Source organism: Hyla sarda, chromosome 4 (genome assembly GCF_029499605.1).
Source record: "Hyla sarda isolate aHylSar1 chromosome 4, aHylSar1.hap1, whole genome shotgun sequence".
Classification (NCBI taxonomy): Eukaryota; Metazoa; Chordata; class Amphibia; order Anura; family Hylidae; genus Hyla; species Hyla sarda.
Genome location: NC_079192.1, coordinates 173,502,023 through 173,515,991, shown reverse-complemented (window position 1 = coordinate 173,515,991; position 13,969 = coordinate 173,502,023). Strand labels below are relative to the sequence as shown.

Here is a 13,969-nt window from a genome sequence, read left to right as displayed (position 1 = left end):
AACAGTGGAATGATGTGGTTTACCAAAAAGCTCTATCTTGGTCTCATCTGTCCAGAAGATGTTTTCCCAAAAAGATTTTGGCTTACTCAAGTTCATTTTGGAAAAATGTAGTCTGTCTTTTTTATGTCTCTGTGTCAGCAGTGGGGTCCTCCTGGGTCTCCTGCCATAGCGTTTAATTTCATTTAAATGTTGACGGATAGTTCGCGCTAGGGATCGACCGATTATCTGGTTTTATAATTACCTGTTCCCGGGGTCTGGGGCCCGCGCTACTTCTGGCTCCTGCTGTGTCCTGCGTTACGCTGTGCGCTGTGCAGCGACGTCCTCAACGTGTCCTCAACGGGGGATGGCTGGGGGGCAGCGACGGCGGTGGTTGGGAGGACCCCCGGACAGGCAGAGGGAGAGAAGCGAGTAGCGGCGGTGGTCTCCGATTCAGCCAAGCCGCTGCAGTTCATTGTAACCGCCGCTGCAGATGGTCTTGTAACCCTGAGACTGTTTATATTTTTCCACAATTTTGGTTCTCAAGTCCTCAGACAGTTCTCTTCTCCTCTTTCTGTTGTCCATTCTTAGTGTGGCACACACAGACACACAATGCAAATACTGAGTGAACATCTCTCCTTTTTATCTGCTTTCAGGTGTGATTTTTATATTGCCCACACCTGTTACTTGCCCCAGGTGAGTTTATAGGAGCATCACATGCTTGAAACAATCTTATATTTCCACAATTTTGAATGGGTGCCAATAATTTTGTCCAGACCATTTTTGGAGTTTGGTATGACATTATGTCCAATTTTCTTTTTTTCCTTCCTTTTTTGGTTTAGTTCCAATACACACAAAGGGAATAATGTGTATAGCACAACATGTGTTACTACAATCCTTTTCTGTGAGAAATACTTCATTTTGTAGAAAAATTTCAGGGGTTACAACATTTACGGTCATGACTTTACATCTACAAATCACCCTCTCACACAGCATTTAAATGGGCACTGTCAGATATTACAAACGTTTTATACTTCGTCCATCTTGGCAAAACATTAACCTTTCTAATATACTTCATGACAAAGTTTTAGCTCCTTTTTATAGAAATCATGGCTTATAAAATCATGGTAAGGACAAAGTCCAGTAAGTGAGGGTGGTCTAGCACTCCTCTGTGCTCTCCTGTCTGATAGTACTCCACTGCGCTCTCTCCTGTCTGATAGTACTCCTCTGTGCTCTCTCCTTTCTGATAGTATTCCTCAGAGCTCTCTCCTGTCTGATAGTACTCCTCTGTGCTCTCTACTGTCTGATAGTACTCCTCTGTGCTTTCTCCTGTCTCATGGTACTCCTCTGTGCTCTCTCCTGTACTATGTGACAGGAGAGAGCACAGAGAAGTACTATCAGACAGTAGAGAGCACAGAGGAGTACTACCAGACAGAAGAGAGCAAAGAGGAGTACTAAAAGGCAGGAGAGAGCACAGAGGAGTCCTATCAGACAGGAGAGAGCACAGAGGAGTGCTATCAGACAGGAGAGAGCACAGAGGAGTGCTATCAGACAGGAGAGAGCACAGAGGAGTGCTATCAGACAGGAGAGAGCACAGAGGAGTCCTATCAGACAGGAAAGAGCACAGAAAAGTGCTAGCCCACCCTGACTTACTGGACTTTGTCCATGCCTGTGCTTTAGCTTGGACAAAGCCGTGATTTATAAGCCATGATTTCTATAAAAAGGAAATAAAATTTTCTTATGAAGTACATTTACACCATTTAGATGACTAAGACAATCAAGAATTTTTTCCCACAATATCTGGTACGTATAACACCGTAATGGTGTTTGTTAAAAAAATAAATATAATGACTGTTTACTAAAAAGAACATGACCGTTCTTGATTTGAGGAGGGGGGGGGGGGGGAATTACCAGCTGCCTAATTCACCCTAACTGACAATTATGACATTATTAAAAGACAGAATTATTTTTTGGGCAACCCCCTTAAACACAGTGAGAAAAGAGAAACGGTGCTTCTATATTAATTAGATAAATAAACCATTACATATGTAAACGTAAAAAATATCCTTTAAATAAAATTCCATCTTTACTGTTGACTGTGAATGGATGTTGACTACTGTCTCAGTTCACAAGGCGTAATCTAGATCAAAGCAAACAGTGTAGCACTAATATAACAATATTAACAGGACACTCCTCTGCAGATAATGGATCTCTTAATCTCTGAAAAAACTACTATCCATTATGTTAATCCCAGTGTCTGAATCAAGCCTTCCATATTTAGTATATACACTATGTTTTCTTGTTTTCCAACATTATTAGGCATTTATTTCCATTTAAAAACAAGTTGGTTGGAGATCTGTAGTTCCGAGCCTATTCATCATATAACTGTTAAAGCCCCATTCCACTGCCCAACACTTGTAAACGTGTACAGATGTTGTTGAATCAGTGCTTGTGTAACAAGTCTATTACATGGCTCGGCCATCATGCGGGGACAGCCGCTCTAATGATCACTGGATCTTTCATGTGGCTCTTTGCTCCATTCATTCATTGGCTGCGCATCCCTTAATACATGGGGGAGATGTGCGGCCGACAAACAATGATTTTTGGAGAAAAGAGCCGAGGCATTTGTTCGTCAGCTGATTGTTGGTCCTATTATACAGATAGTAACTGGCCTGTTGGGCAGATAATTTCTCTATGTAATAGGGCCCTTCTGTTTCAAACATAAAAAAAATGCCATCAAAACATTGTCAGCCCCTATGATACAGTTTTTGTGGAATTTTTCCGGCAAAATACTATTAATATATTATTAGTATTATTACACAAATTGCATTGTTTTTCTCATTGCAAGATGTGATTCTTTGATTATGTGATTCAAGGACTTCTATTGAAGAATGTGAGAAAAAAATCTAACCCTACATTACTGTCCGCCTCCCCCCCCCCCTAAAAAAAAACAAAAAAAACACAAACCACCAAGTGTTGTCCATAGTGGTGTGTGAAATCATGAGAAATATTGGCTATAAGAGGAAAATCCTTACTGGCTCACTAAACAGCTATATGGCATTTATAAGGTAGGCCTTACTGTACTGTACATTGCATTGTTATTCACCTTACAGTTTCAAAAATAAAAATAAATAAACTATTTGGATTTTTGGGACTTTTTGCACAGTTGCATTTTGTTTAATTAAAGAATACTGTAAGCACTCAGAAACTGTTAAGGTTAAACAATGGAATCAGCTCCAATATATTACAGTTGTGGAATAAATTGCTATAGACTAATGTGTGACAGAATCTTACTATTGTATTTGGATGGCTGCACAAGAAGATTACATTTTGACTGTGCTTGTCACAATCTGAAGCAAGCGTTGTAGCTGTATTACATTAAGAATAAGTGTCACATCTGCCGGAGCTGATATGGAACTCCCTACAGCTAAATTTGTCTGTGTGAGGATTGATAATTGGTTGGTAGCAGGTCCATGTTGCACCCCTGACCATCTGACTATCAACATCATTGTTGACCCACATATGGTGGCCTTACCTGTGTTTCATTTGCTTGCATATTGATTTCTTAATTTTTCATTGGGAGTTTAGGCTGAATTCATATGCAGCAGATTTGGTGCAGAAAATTCTCTGTCTCATTCATCTCAGTGGAACTTGCAAAAATCCAAGTGCTTGCTGCCAAAACAGATGAATGAAACGGATATTCACTAACAGAAATTTCTGCAGTAAATCTACCATGTGTGTCTACTCTTAAAGCCTGCATCTCAGATCCTGTATTGTCTGGCATATAACATTTAATTGTCTCTCCAATATATCATGCTGAATAATCTCTAGCCTCAAACAAATCACTGAACAATGACTGCACTAAGATTTGGAGAAGTTCATAAAAATGATACTGATTATAATATTTAGCGTCACTAAGACCAAAGTTACTAGTAGCCCTTTGAATCAGAAATAATAAATGCTGGTGATATTTTACAGTTTAGTAGTTTATTTATATATTGCAAATTTTAATGGGTACAATGTTACCTTTTATCATACCTTGGTTGATTTATGCACTGGAATTACCTCTGTGGGATATATTTTGCAGACACACAGAACAAAAGAAGCTTATTAAATGTAGGATAAGATACCATCTCATGACAATAATTGAGTGACAGGACATATTGTCATTTATGGTATCTAACAGAAACATTTCTCACAAGCTGCTTGTCTATAAGCTTTTCCAAAACAAAGGTATTCCTGCCACATATCTATAGTTAAATTATTTTCATTAATGAGATTGCATTCTATGTGAGAATATGCAAGTTCAGACACTGAAGCCTCCCAAGTTCTAACCAAATTCTAGTCAATTCAAAGGGTGCTATTGCATTGAGCATTTTTGTAATACATGTACAAGCACATGAAAATGCATGTGTTTCCAAAAATGTATGCATTTAGCATTTCTTATAATTATCAATTCAAGATTTTCAGTCCTTTTTCATAATAAGAATAATAGTAATAATAATAGATACTCAAAAATGCACAATGCTTGCACTCCAAGAGCATTTTTACACCGATTTTTCAGACGTGTTTTGGATGTATTTTTCAATGCATTACAAAAATGTTACATTTTTTTTCAGGGATCAGCAGAAGATAGAACCTTTATAGAAGGAACACATATTCCACCAACACAACTACTTAAAGGAGTCAAACATTGACTAGTGCAATACACTATTTCTGGTTTGCATGGCACTGACTGTGGTGGTCAAGAAAACTATATTAATATATGTAAAACTGTAAACAAGAGCAGATACAAATTAGCCAAGTGGCAATTTCCAATTCCCAGAGTTTGAAGGCTTATACACTACTTTACCAGTTTATAAGAATATCTAACATAAGAAATCTAAAGGTATGTTTACACATGGCAGTTTTTTTTTTAACTGCAAAACTATGTTTCAATCATCTAACTGGGGTTAGTAAAGATCCAAGCACATGCTGCATGTCAATAATCAGTAGCTCTATAGCGAGCCACACAACAGGGGATTGTGAGCCACATGTGGCTCCCAAGCCACTTTATGAGGTTCACTGGCCTAATGGATGCCCGCTCTGTTGGAAGCTTTTGTCTATTCAGCAACATCAAGAGCTATTTAACAATACTGATTAGCAAAGAACTACATACATGGTTTCCCTTACTATACATCACTCAATTGCCCGGCTTAGCTTGTAAACAGGCACAGTGTGGAGCCAGGAAACCTTGGGTTGAGGGTTCTATAGTAGTTCTACTACTACATGGCTACATGGCTACTTAGTTCACCCTATGAAAGCATCTTGTTGTCAACTTTGCTTAATGCACATTATTTGCTCATAAATGGTGCACTTTTTGACAGATTACTGCATAACTCCTCTAAGTTAATTTAGAAAACAATAATGTGGATCAATAATTGCTATAATAATCGCTATAAAAAGTTTTGTCGGAAAAGCATTGTGATCAACCATTTTGGGGGGAAAAGTACCCATGCGAAGGGCAACAGCTAAAAAAGAATACATCCAATATATTGACTTTGTCATTGCCACTAGTGTTTACAATTGAATACCATCCTGAACCCCTTTCACATGATGAAAAAATGGATATACTGGCTTACAAGGGTTCAATTCATAGAGCCTGTAGGTTACAACATTGGAAGCTAAATTGTATATTTCTACAAATTTATAAAATAAGTGCTACATTAATTACTTCTTAATAGCATCTAAATACAACAAACCAAAAACAGCAGTCTTCCCTTGAGTCTAGTACAATAGTAAAACTGTAACTAAAGTATACAATTAATATTATTATTTTATTTTGTCAATTGTTGAGAATATTCCTATTAGTCATGCCTTTCCATTGAGAGAAATGGGGATGGCGTGGATGTATTAGTTGTATGTTAAAGCTTCTTATGAAAAGGTGGAATAATGTACAGTGCATATTAACCCTGCTTAACCGTGAAGTGATCTTCATACTTCATATTGTGGCTTAGTATGGAGATTTGTAGCTTACAGACTGTCTTCTTCCCAAACTAGGCCCAGCCTCTAGACTGATTGCTAATTTGAAGGATTTAATAGAGCATTGCTATGTCTACACCTTCAATCAACAGTTTCCCATGGTACATATGACTATATTCAGAAAGAGGTTCAGTCTAGGAGATTACAATGTAGTTAATTTGGTTTCAGAAGAGTGACTCCTTCAAGGTTACATAGAGAAAGCAATGAGACAAAGCTCACTCATTTCATAAGTGACACTCAATGCTTCTTTTTTTTTTATAAGTACTCTATGTAAAACCCTGTAAGAAAAAAAAATCACCATTCCATTCAGTATGTATGCCAAAAAAGTGACTGATGTATTTCCAGGCCAAGAGGTGTAATGCTAATAATACAGAACTGATTACACCCCTCAGACCAGATTGAGTGTGGCTGTTTAAATGTATTACCTGAAGTCACTATAAGGGTGAATAATCCAAAATCCTGCAGACTTTACTCGATCTTGTTCCCTTTCTACTGCCTTCTGACTGCCAAACATCCTCAAGGAAAATTTGTTCACCCCAGGCTGCAAAAGCGCCCCAAACTGTCTGTGCATGAAACTACTCTGCTCCTCGTCCCCTCCAGGTAAAGTCTGCTCTCTGCCGTCCACCTTTATAGGACTGCTGTGCTGGTCAGTGCTCCTAGATTGGGACCCTGGAGGAGCTGCTTGGGAAGGGCCTACACCTGCTTCTCCAGGAGCGTCCATTGTAGGGGACTTATCATCAGTAGGGCTGAGGTCCCCCTCTGAGATAAGCCTTCGTCCTTCGCTGGGGTCTGAATCATGAAGGTGCCGGCCACAGCTGGCAATGGAGGAGAGACTACCTGTGAATCTCCTGCAGTCTCCATTGCTGCTGGCTCTTTGGGATTTGCCTAGTTCAGTTTCCATAACTAGATGAGCCTCCTTTGCTCCAGGTCGTGGGTCAAGGACCTTAAGTGCTGAGGGTGAGGGCAATGGTTTGAGCTTAATGCTTTTCCTCCAGGTGTCCCTCTCTTCACCTTCTTCATCCATGATAGACGCTTTGGATCCAATATGCTGTGGGAGACTGTACAGACGCTTCCTCATAGAGGGGTGCAGTCTGTCCATTGTCTGCCAGGATAGTCCCCCCAGCCCCCCACCGAAGGCTTCTCTGGAATCAGCCCCTTTTTGCCACTGTCGGGGGCATGTCAGCACCTCCGGCTCCTGCAGGCACACATTGACAAGGTGGTCTGTGGCTCAATAACATCAGCAGCAATCGCAGCATCCGGACAGAGCTGGAGGTGTCAGGAGGAGCCTGTGGTTCATGTTTGCCTGTTTGGAGATGATGAGGACTTTGCAGAAGAGAATGAAATGCAACAGACGGGCAGAACAGTTCAGTCAGCAGCCGGCCAGGGGAGGGACTGGACTAGGGCTGCCCAGAAGAACAAAAGGAGCAAATCATAATCAAAAGAGAAAAAGAGAATTCCCTCCCTCTTTTCCTCCCTCCCTGTCTCCTTGACTCTGGCTGCTGCCCATACTAAGCAGACTGAGAGAAGCTGCAGCATCAGAGGCTGCTGACATCAGACTGATCACTTATTCCTCACGCAGCCCCTGCTACTGGCAATATTCATGAAGCTATCTGATCTGTTGTGTTATCATAGAAGCCTGGACTGCACACAAGCTATATCTGCTTGAGCCATTTGTCCAGTGTTTTAACACTTTCCAGGCAGGGTGCTGTGACCCCCTTCCACAGCAAGTGAGAGGTCACTGATCCAGGGGCATGGGATGGCTTAGTGAGCCTGGTGGAGATGAGCACTTGAGAGCAATTTAGTGCAGCATGGCAATGTGTATAAATAAACAGATGGCTTACTAAAAATGTTTATGTGAGTAAGCAAAAAAAGTGTCAGTCTCATACTTTCCTGCACAACATAGACCTTGTACCAGATGTACTGCTTCTGTGAGAGCATAATTCTGTCTACTTCTCTACCCACATAAATAGCAATAAACAACAGAAATACAGATATTTTGCAAAAAAAAAAATTTAAATTAAAAATTAAATAAGTGTCAGTGTAGTGGTTCCAGCATAATCTGCCAGTTTGTTTCTCAATTAATCATCAGAACTTTGTGTTAAAACCCTTCCATTTCCATAAATTACATATTCTGCAAGAATATGTTCCAGGCATCTACTACCAGTCTGATAAAAAAAAGTAAAAATAGAGAAAGAACGTGTCTTTACTCTTGTGCTGCTTAAGACACCCCTTCTTCAGTGTGAGCCAGCTTGTTTTACCACAATTCTGTATATAAATATCCTATTCTTCCTCACTCTTGACAACTTTTATTGTACAAACATATCTAAATAAATCTACTCCAATGTAAATAATGTAGCGCTGGCCATATACAAATAGGTTTGGTCTTTCAGACTTTGCAGTCACTAGGTGTGCTGTGATAGCTACTGATATGAACAAAATGTTTAGCTGCTTGTTGTAGAGAAGATAACTTTTTTTAAATAACTGTGTCAACATAATGCATAAGAGAGATATTCACTGACAAAATCACCAATATTCATCAAACTTTTTAGGTGCCAAAAAAATGTTGGCCTAACTTCTTTCTAAAATTAAACATAGTATACATTTACCTCAAATATCGGGTCAAGGAGGATCATGCAGGCTCAGAATATGAGCTTGATTCATACATAGGGGATGCTTACTGCAGCTAATGGTCAGCAGCAAGGGTCCTCAATCATTCCAATCCTGGCTGTTCACCGATCAACATGTCGTGGTCTATAGCTACTGCGGCATCTAAGTGGCTAGATGCTGGATCCAGACCTAACTGGCTGCTGATTGCTCCATCCTCAGCAACACAACTATAAAGTGTATTAGAAGTTTAAAAAATTACTGTATACTTTCATATACTAGCTCTGCAGTTTACTGTACAAGCAATTGAGTTATAGCACAGTAATTTTTGGGGGCATTTAAAAAAAATAAAAAATAGAAAGTATAAAATAAGTGAGTGGCTGAGCAGGCTATCACTGTTCCCCCCTAAGATGGGGGCTGTAGCACTCAGGAGTATTGTGAGTATAGGAGGCAGAGCACATCCTTGTGCAGAAGATCACGAAGGGTCCCAGTGGTCAGACCCCCTGCAATCATACATGTATCCCCTATCCTGTGAATAGGGTATAAGTCGTGATTCCCAGAGGACCCCTTTAAATGGGCGCTGTCATGTAAAAAAAACAAAAAAAACTTTTTATATGTTGTACATCTTGCAAAAAACACTAACATTTCTAATAAAAAGGAGATTTTTTATGCTTACCGTAAAATCTCTTTCTCGAAGGATCCATTGGGGGACACAGACCATGGGTGTATGCTGCTGTCACTAGGAGGCTCGACACTATGGCAACAAGAGAAGTCGGCTCCTCCCAGCAGGGTATACCCGCCCACAGGCACCTGAGGTAATCAGTTTTAGCCCCAGAGCAATAGGAGAAGACCGACAGGTCAAGAGAAAACCACAAACTGTCCGAGCAATCAGAAGAAAAGGCAACTGAACACACCTTCTGACAGATAACTGAAATAGGAACACCAGAAAAAAGTGTGGGAGCTGTGTCCCCCAATGGATCCTTCGAGAAAGAGATTTTACGGTAAGCATAAAAAAATCTCCTTTTCTCTATCGGCTCCATTGGGGGACACAGACCATGGGACGTACCAAAGCCGTCCCTTGGGTGGGTAAGGAATCAGACAGGTGGATGGTTTGACCACCGCCATCTCTAACATCTTACAGCTCTGAGTAGCAACTGATGCAAATGCATGAATCTGGTAGCACCTTGAGAAAGTTTACAAGACAACCACGTGGATGCCTTACAGAACTGCAAGGCCGAAGCCACGTAGCGGAGGGCCCAGGATTCCCCGAAAAGGGTGGAATGAGCCAAACCCCTGAAGGGTGGGATCTTCCCCTTGCACCGGTAAGCTCCCAAAAAGTGCAGACCGGATCCACCGAAAAATGGTGGTCGTAGAAGCAGGTTGTATACAATACAATGACCTCCCGGAAAAACAAAAAAGGGGGGTCACACTACCGAAAGGAAAGAGTGACTGAGAGATAAGCCCGAACAGCCCTCACCACAACCAGGATGTGGAACAAACGCTTCCAGGGATGAGAAGGGGCAGGACAAGGGGACGGTAGGACGATGTTCTCATTGAGATGAAAAAGTCAAAAACCATCTCAGGTAAGAAGGACGGACCTGGACGGAAAACAACTTTTCCTGGTATACCACCAGGAAGAGAGAACAGCAGGAGAGAGCTACCAGCTCTGACACCCTCATAACAGAGGTAAGAGCAATAAGGAACGCCACCTTCCGGGGAAGGAGGCAACGAAAAATGTCCCTGAGAGGGTCAAAAGGGGCGTATTGTAGAGCACCTAAGACCAAGTGTAAGTCCCAAGGGAAAAAAGGGGACTAATAAGGAGGGGCAGCTTGTGCCACTCCCTGAACTAGGTTCGGACATGATAATTGAACGTCAAGGAACGTTGAAAAAGAATGGAAACGGCCGAACCTTTGACCCCTAAGGGAGCTGAAAGTCAACCACAACCGGAGAAAAAGGCTGAGTTTCACACCAACAGAAATAAGACGGCCAGGTATGATGGTAAATCTTTGCAGAGGAAGGCTTGTGAGCCCTCAGCATGGTGTGAACCACTTGGCAAGAGAAACCGCGGGTCCTCAGAACCGCTGTCTCAATCGCCACGCCGTCAAAAGCAGAGACGGTAAATAGGGGTGGCACAGGAGACCTGATATAGGAGGTCTGGATGATAGGGAAGGTGCAGAAGTAAGTAGTACAGGAGTCTGATCACGACGACGTACCACGCCCGCCGGGGCCAGTCTGGGCCACGAGAATGGTGGGAACGCCCTCTGCTGTGAGTTTCCTCAGGACCCCGAAAAGAGAGGAAGGGGAGGAAACAGATAAGGTAGGGCAAAGCCCGGCCAAGAAAGAGGAGCGCTTGGTTGTGGTGGGACGTGCAGAGGTCCACGCCTGGAGCGCCCCTGAGGTTGCAGATCACTGCAAACACCTCTGGATGTAGGGACCACTCGCCTTGGACGGCTGAGGACCGGCTGAGAAAGACCACATCCCAGAAACGCCCAGAATGAAAAGCGCGGAGATGGCTGGAAACCTGAGTTCCACCCAGAAGGGAATTCCCCAAGAAGCAAGCAGAGAAAGGATAGCCCTAGGCTCCAACATGTTGAAGGGAAAAAGGGCTTCTCGAGGGACCAAGGCCCCAGACCGGCCGGTGCTTGAAAACACCTCCCCAACCCCACAGACTGGCAGGGAGGGGTAGGAAGGAGCACCCCCGAAAAAGCAGGGGGGAAACTAAGCCACCATAGAAGGGACCGACAAGATTGTTGAGTGACAATGGAGACCTGTCCTACTGGAAGAGAATCACCAATTGAAGAGGTTGGTGATGAAACTGGGCAAATGGCACATCGACCCAGGAAATCCATGCAAAAGCGAATGGAAACTGGAGCAGGGTGCCGAAGTCATCGGACTCTTGATAAGAGAGTCAGCCGATTGGTCTGCGGAGTTGAAAGCGGTCAGAGGCCGCATCGAACTTGAGCCCCAGGAAGCAGTAGGACTTGTCCCGAATGACCATCCAACCGAGGAGAGACAAGGTCTGGAGGTTGAGACTAAGACTCTCCAGGATCTGGGCCCTGGCTGGAACTCTGATCAGAAGGTCGTCCAAGTAAGGAATCACGGAAACAACTGTTGTACGCAAAAGGGGCTATCACAGACGCCAGGACTTTGTTAAAGGTCCGCGGAGAAGTGGTCAGACCGAAATGGAGAGCTACAATAGAAAATGACCGTCCAAAACTGCAAAGCGGAGGTACCGCTGATGACTGGAACAATGAGATGTGGAGGCAGACATCCTTGATGTTCACCGAGGAACGAAAATTCCCCATGAACCAGGGACGCCAGCACCGAACAGAGAGACTCCATTCGGGATGAGAAGCAGAAGATGCTGGCTGAGATACTCGAGAACCAAGATTGGGCGAACAGAAACGCCTTTCTTGGGGACCACAAAGAGGTTGGAATACACCTCGAAAATGTTCCCCTGAAGGAACCGGGACAATTACTCCTTGGATAAAAAAGGAGCTGGATCCTGAATGTGCGTGGTCCAGGCATCCCAGAAGAGTAAGAGGCGACCAACCATCCGAGAAAGGTCGGCGGTTGGGGGCGACACATCAGATCGAGGAAGGCCTACGGGTGCCTGATGGGGCCGCAAAACGGCCTGAACGGATAGCCGACCTCCGGGAGGGACAGCCCTCTTCCCGTGAAGGAGCCCGGCTGGACCCTTTGTTGGTACCCTGTGGTGGCACCAAAGGTCCGCAGAACCCGAAGGAGGACTTACGGCAGAAAGTGGTTCTGTGAGCCGTATCCAGAGGTAATAAAAAACTCTTTTCTGCCTGACGCCTCACTTCCTGAAGGCGGCATCCACATTCCAGGCTTTAAGCCACATGGAGGGACGGTGGCTACCAGGTAGCTTGTGGATAAGGCAGCACAGTGGCTGCGCATGGAACAGAAAATCTCCAGCTGCGGAGCATCGGGAGCTAGATTAAATAAATCCTCCAGAGGGATCTTGAAGACTACCCTGGCGGAGATGGGAGACCATACTGAAAGGGCCCTTGACCCCCAGGTCAAAGCAAAAGCAGGAAGATCCTGCTGTCCCGAAGGCAAAGTTTGCCAAAGTCTCCACCTTCATGTCGGCTGGATCTTGAAGGCAGCCGCATCAGCCTTTAAAGGCCCGGTAGGTGCCTTAGAGAGGCGGGAGACCGCAGATCCACAGTTGGAGAGGAGGTCCACCGAGCAATGAGGTCCTTGGTGAAGGGATACCGCGCTTGAAACTTCTATGTTTCCTTAAACTTCTTGTCAGGGTGCCTCCAGGCGGATACCAGCAGGGCATAAAATTCAGCGTAAGAGCTGAAGGTCTTGGGTGCCGGTCGGGCACGAAGAAAAGGAGACTTCTGGATCCACGTCCGAAGTTCCTGGGTCCTTTAGGAGGAAGGTGTCTCTTATGGCCGAAACCAATGAGTACACCACATCAGGCATCCGTGCGTTCCTTTAAGTCGGAGGCTGAATCAGAAACCACATCCGTAAGTTCTCCAGGTGAATGGGAACGAGGTGAGGCAGCCCTGGAAGAGGTCGGGCATGATGAGAGGAAACTTCTGGACCACGTCCGAAGTTCCTGGGACCTTTAGCTGGAAGGTGTCTCTGATGGCCGAAAGCAATGAGTACACCACATCAGGCATATCGGTACGGTCCTGTGAGTCGGAGGACGAATCAGAAACCTCATCCACAAGTTCTCCAGGTTAATGGGAACGAGGTGAGGCAGCCCTGGAGGTTGAGACCAATGAGTGAGACCAATGAGTGCACCATGTCCGACATATCCGTGTGATCCTCTGAATCAGAGGCCGAATCGGAAACTGCATCCACAAGTTCTTCAGGTGAATGGGAACGTGTGAGGTGGCCCTGGAAGAGGGGGAGACTGACCAGGTACGCGGGTCTGGAGAGCCAGAGCGGCGACCATGGGAGCGTCCACTAGGGGAGCGATGCTTGCTACAGGGCGGAGTAACTGAGCGATGCCTGTGAGGGGCGCGCCTGTGCCTGCCAGAAGACTCGGAGGATGAGTCAGATGAAAAAAACACCCCTATGACGCTGCGAGAGCATCAGTAAAGGGGAGAGATGGGACCCTCCGGAGGGCTGGGAGGGCCTCTCCAATGCAGTCACCACATAACGGGAGACCTGAGCCAAGTCTGATATAGACTGGGGAAGGGAGATAACCCAGGCTGGAGGGGCGGCCGAACCCAGCGGGTCTGGTAGACAACCGGGGTAGAATAGCAGGGGGTCTGGGGGAGTAGTGGAGCAGGCAGAACAAGTGGTTCAGCAGAACCAGACATTTTTGAGATACAGCATTTACAGATGTAATGAGTGGCTAGCGCTCCAGTTAACTGTTTAGAGGGAGCAA

General features: G+C 44.3%; 1 protein-coding gene across 2 annotated transcripts in view; it reads right to left on the bottom strand.

Moving 5' to 3' along the window:
• The window catches only part of HCN4 (hyperpolarization activated cyclic nucleotide gated potassium channel 4), a 485,567-nt gene that overhangs the window by 303,226 nt on the left and 168,372 nt on the right, over nucleotides 1-13,969 (bottom strand). Inside the window, exon 1 of one of the 2 annotated variants that reach the window (XM_056572769.1) lies at nucleotides 6,423-7,415. The exons of the other annotated variant lie outside the window; for it this stretch is intronic. Coding sequence (XP_056428744.1) covers nucleotides 6,423-7,096 — 674 coding nt within the window. The 5' untranslated portion in view covers nucleotides 7,097-7,415. Of the gene's footprint in view, nucleotides 1-6,422; nucleotides 7,416-13,969 lie in introns of those variants that run through there. 2 annotated transcript variants of the gene reach the window in all.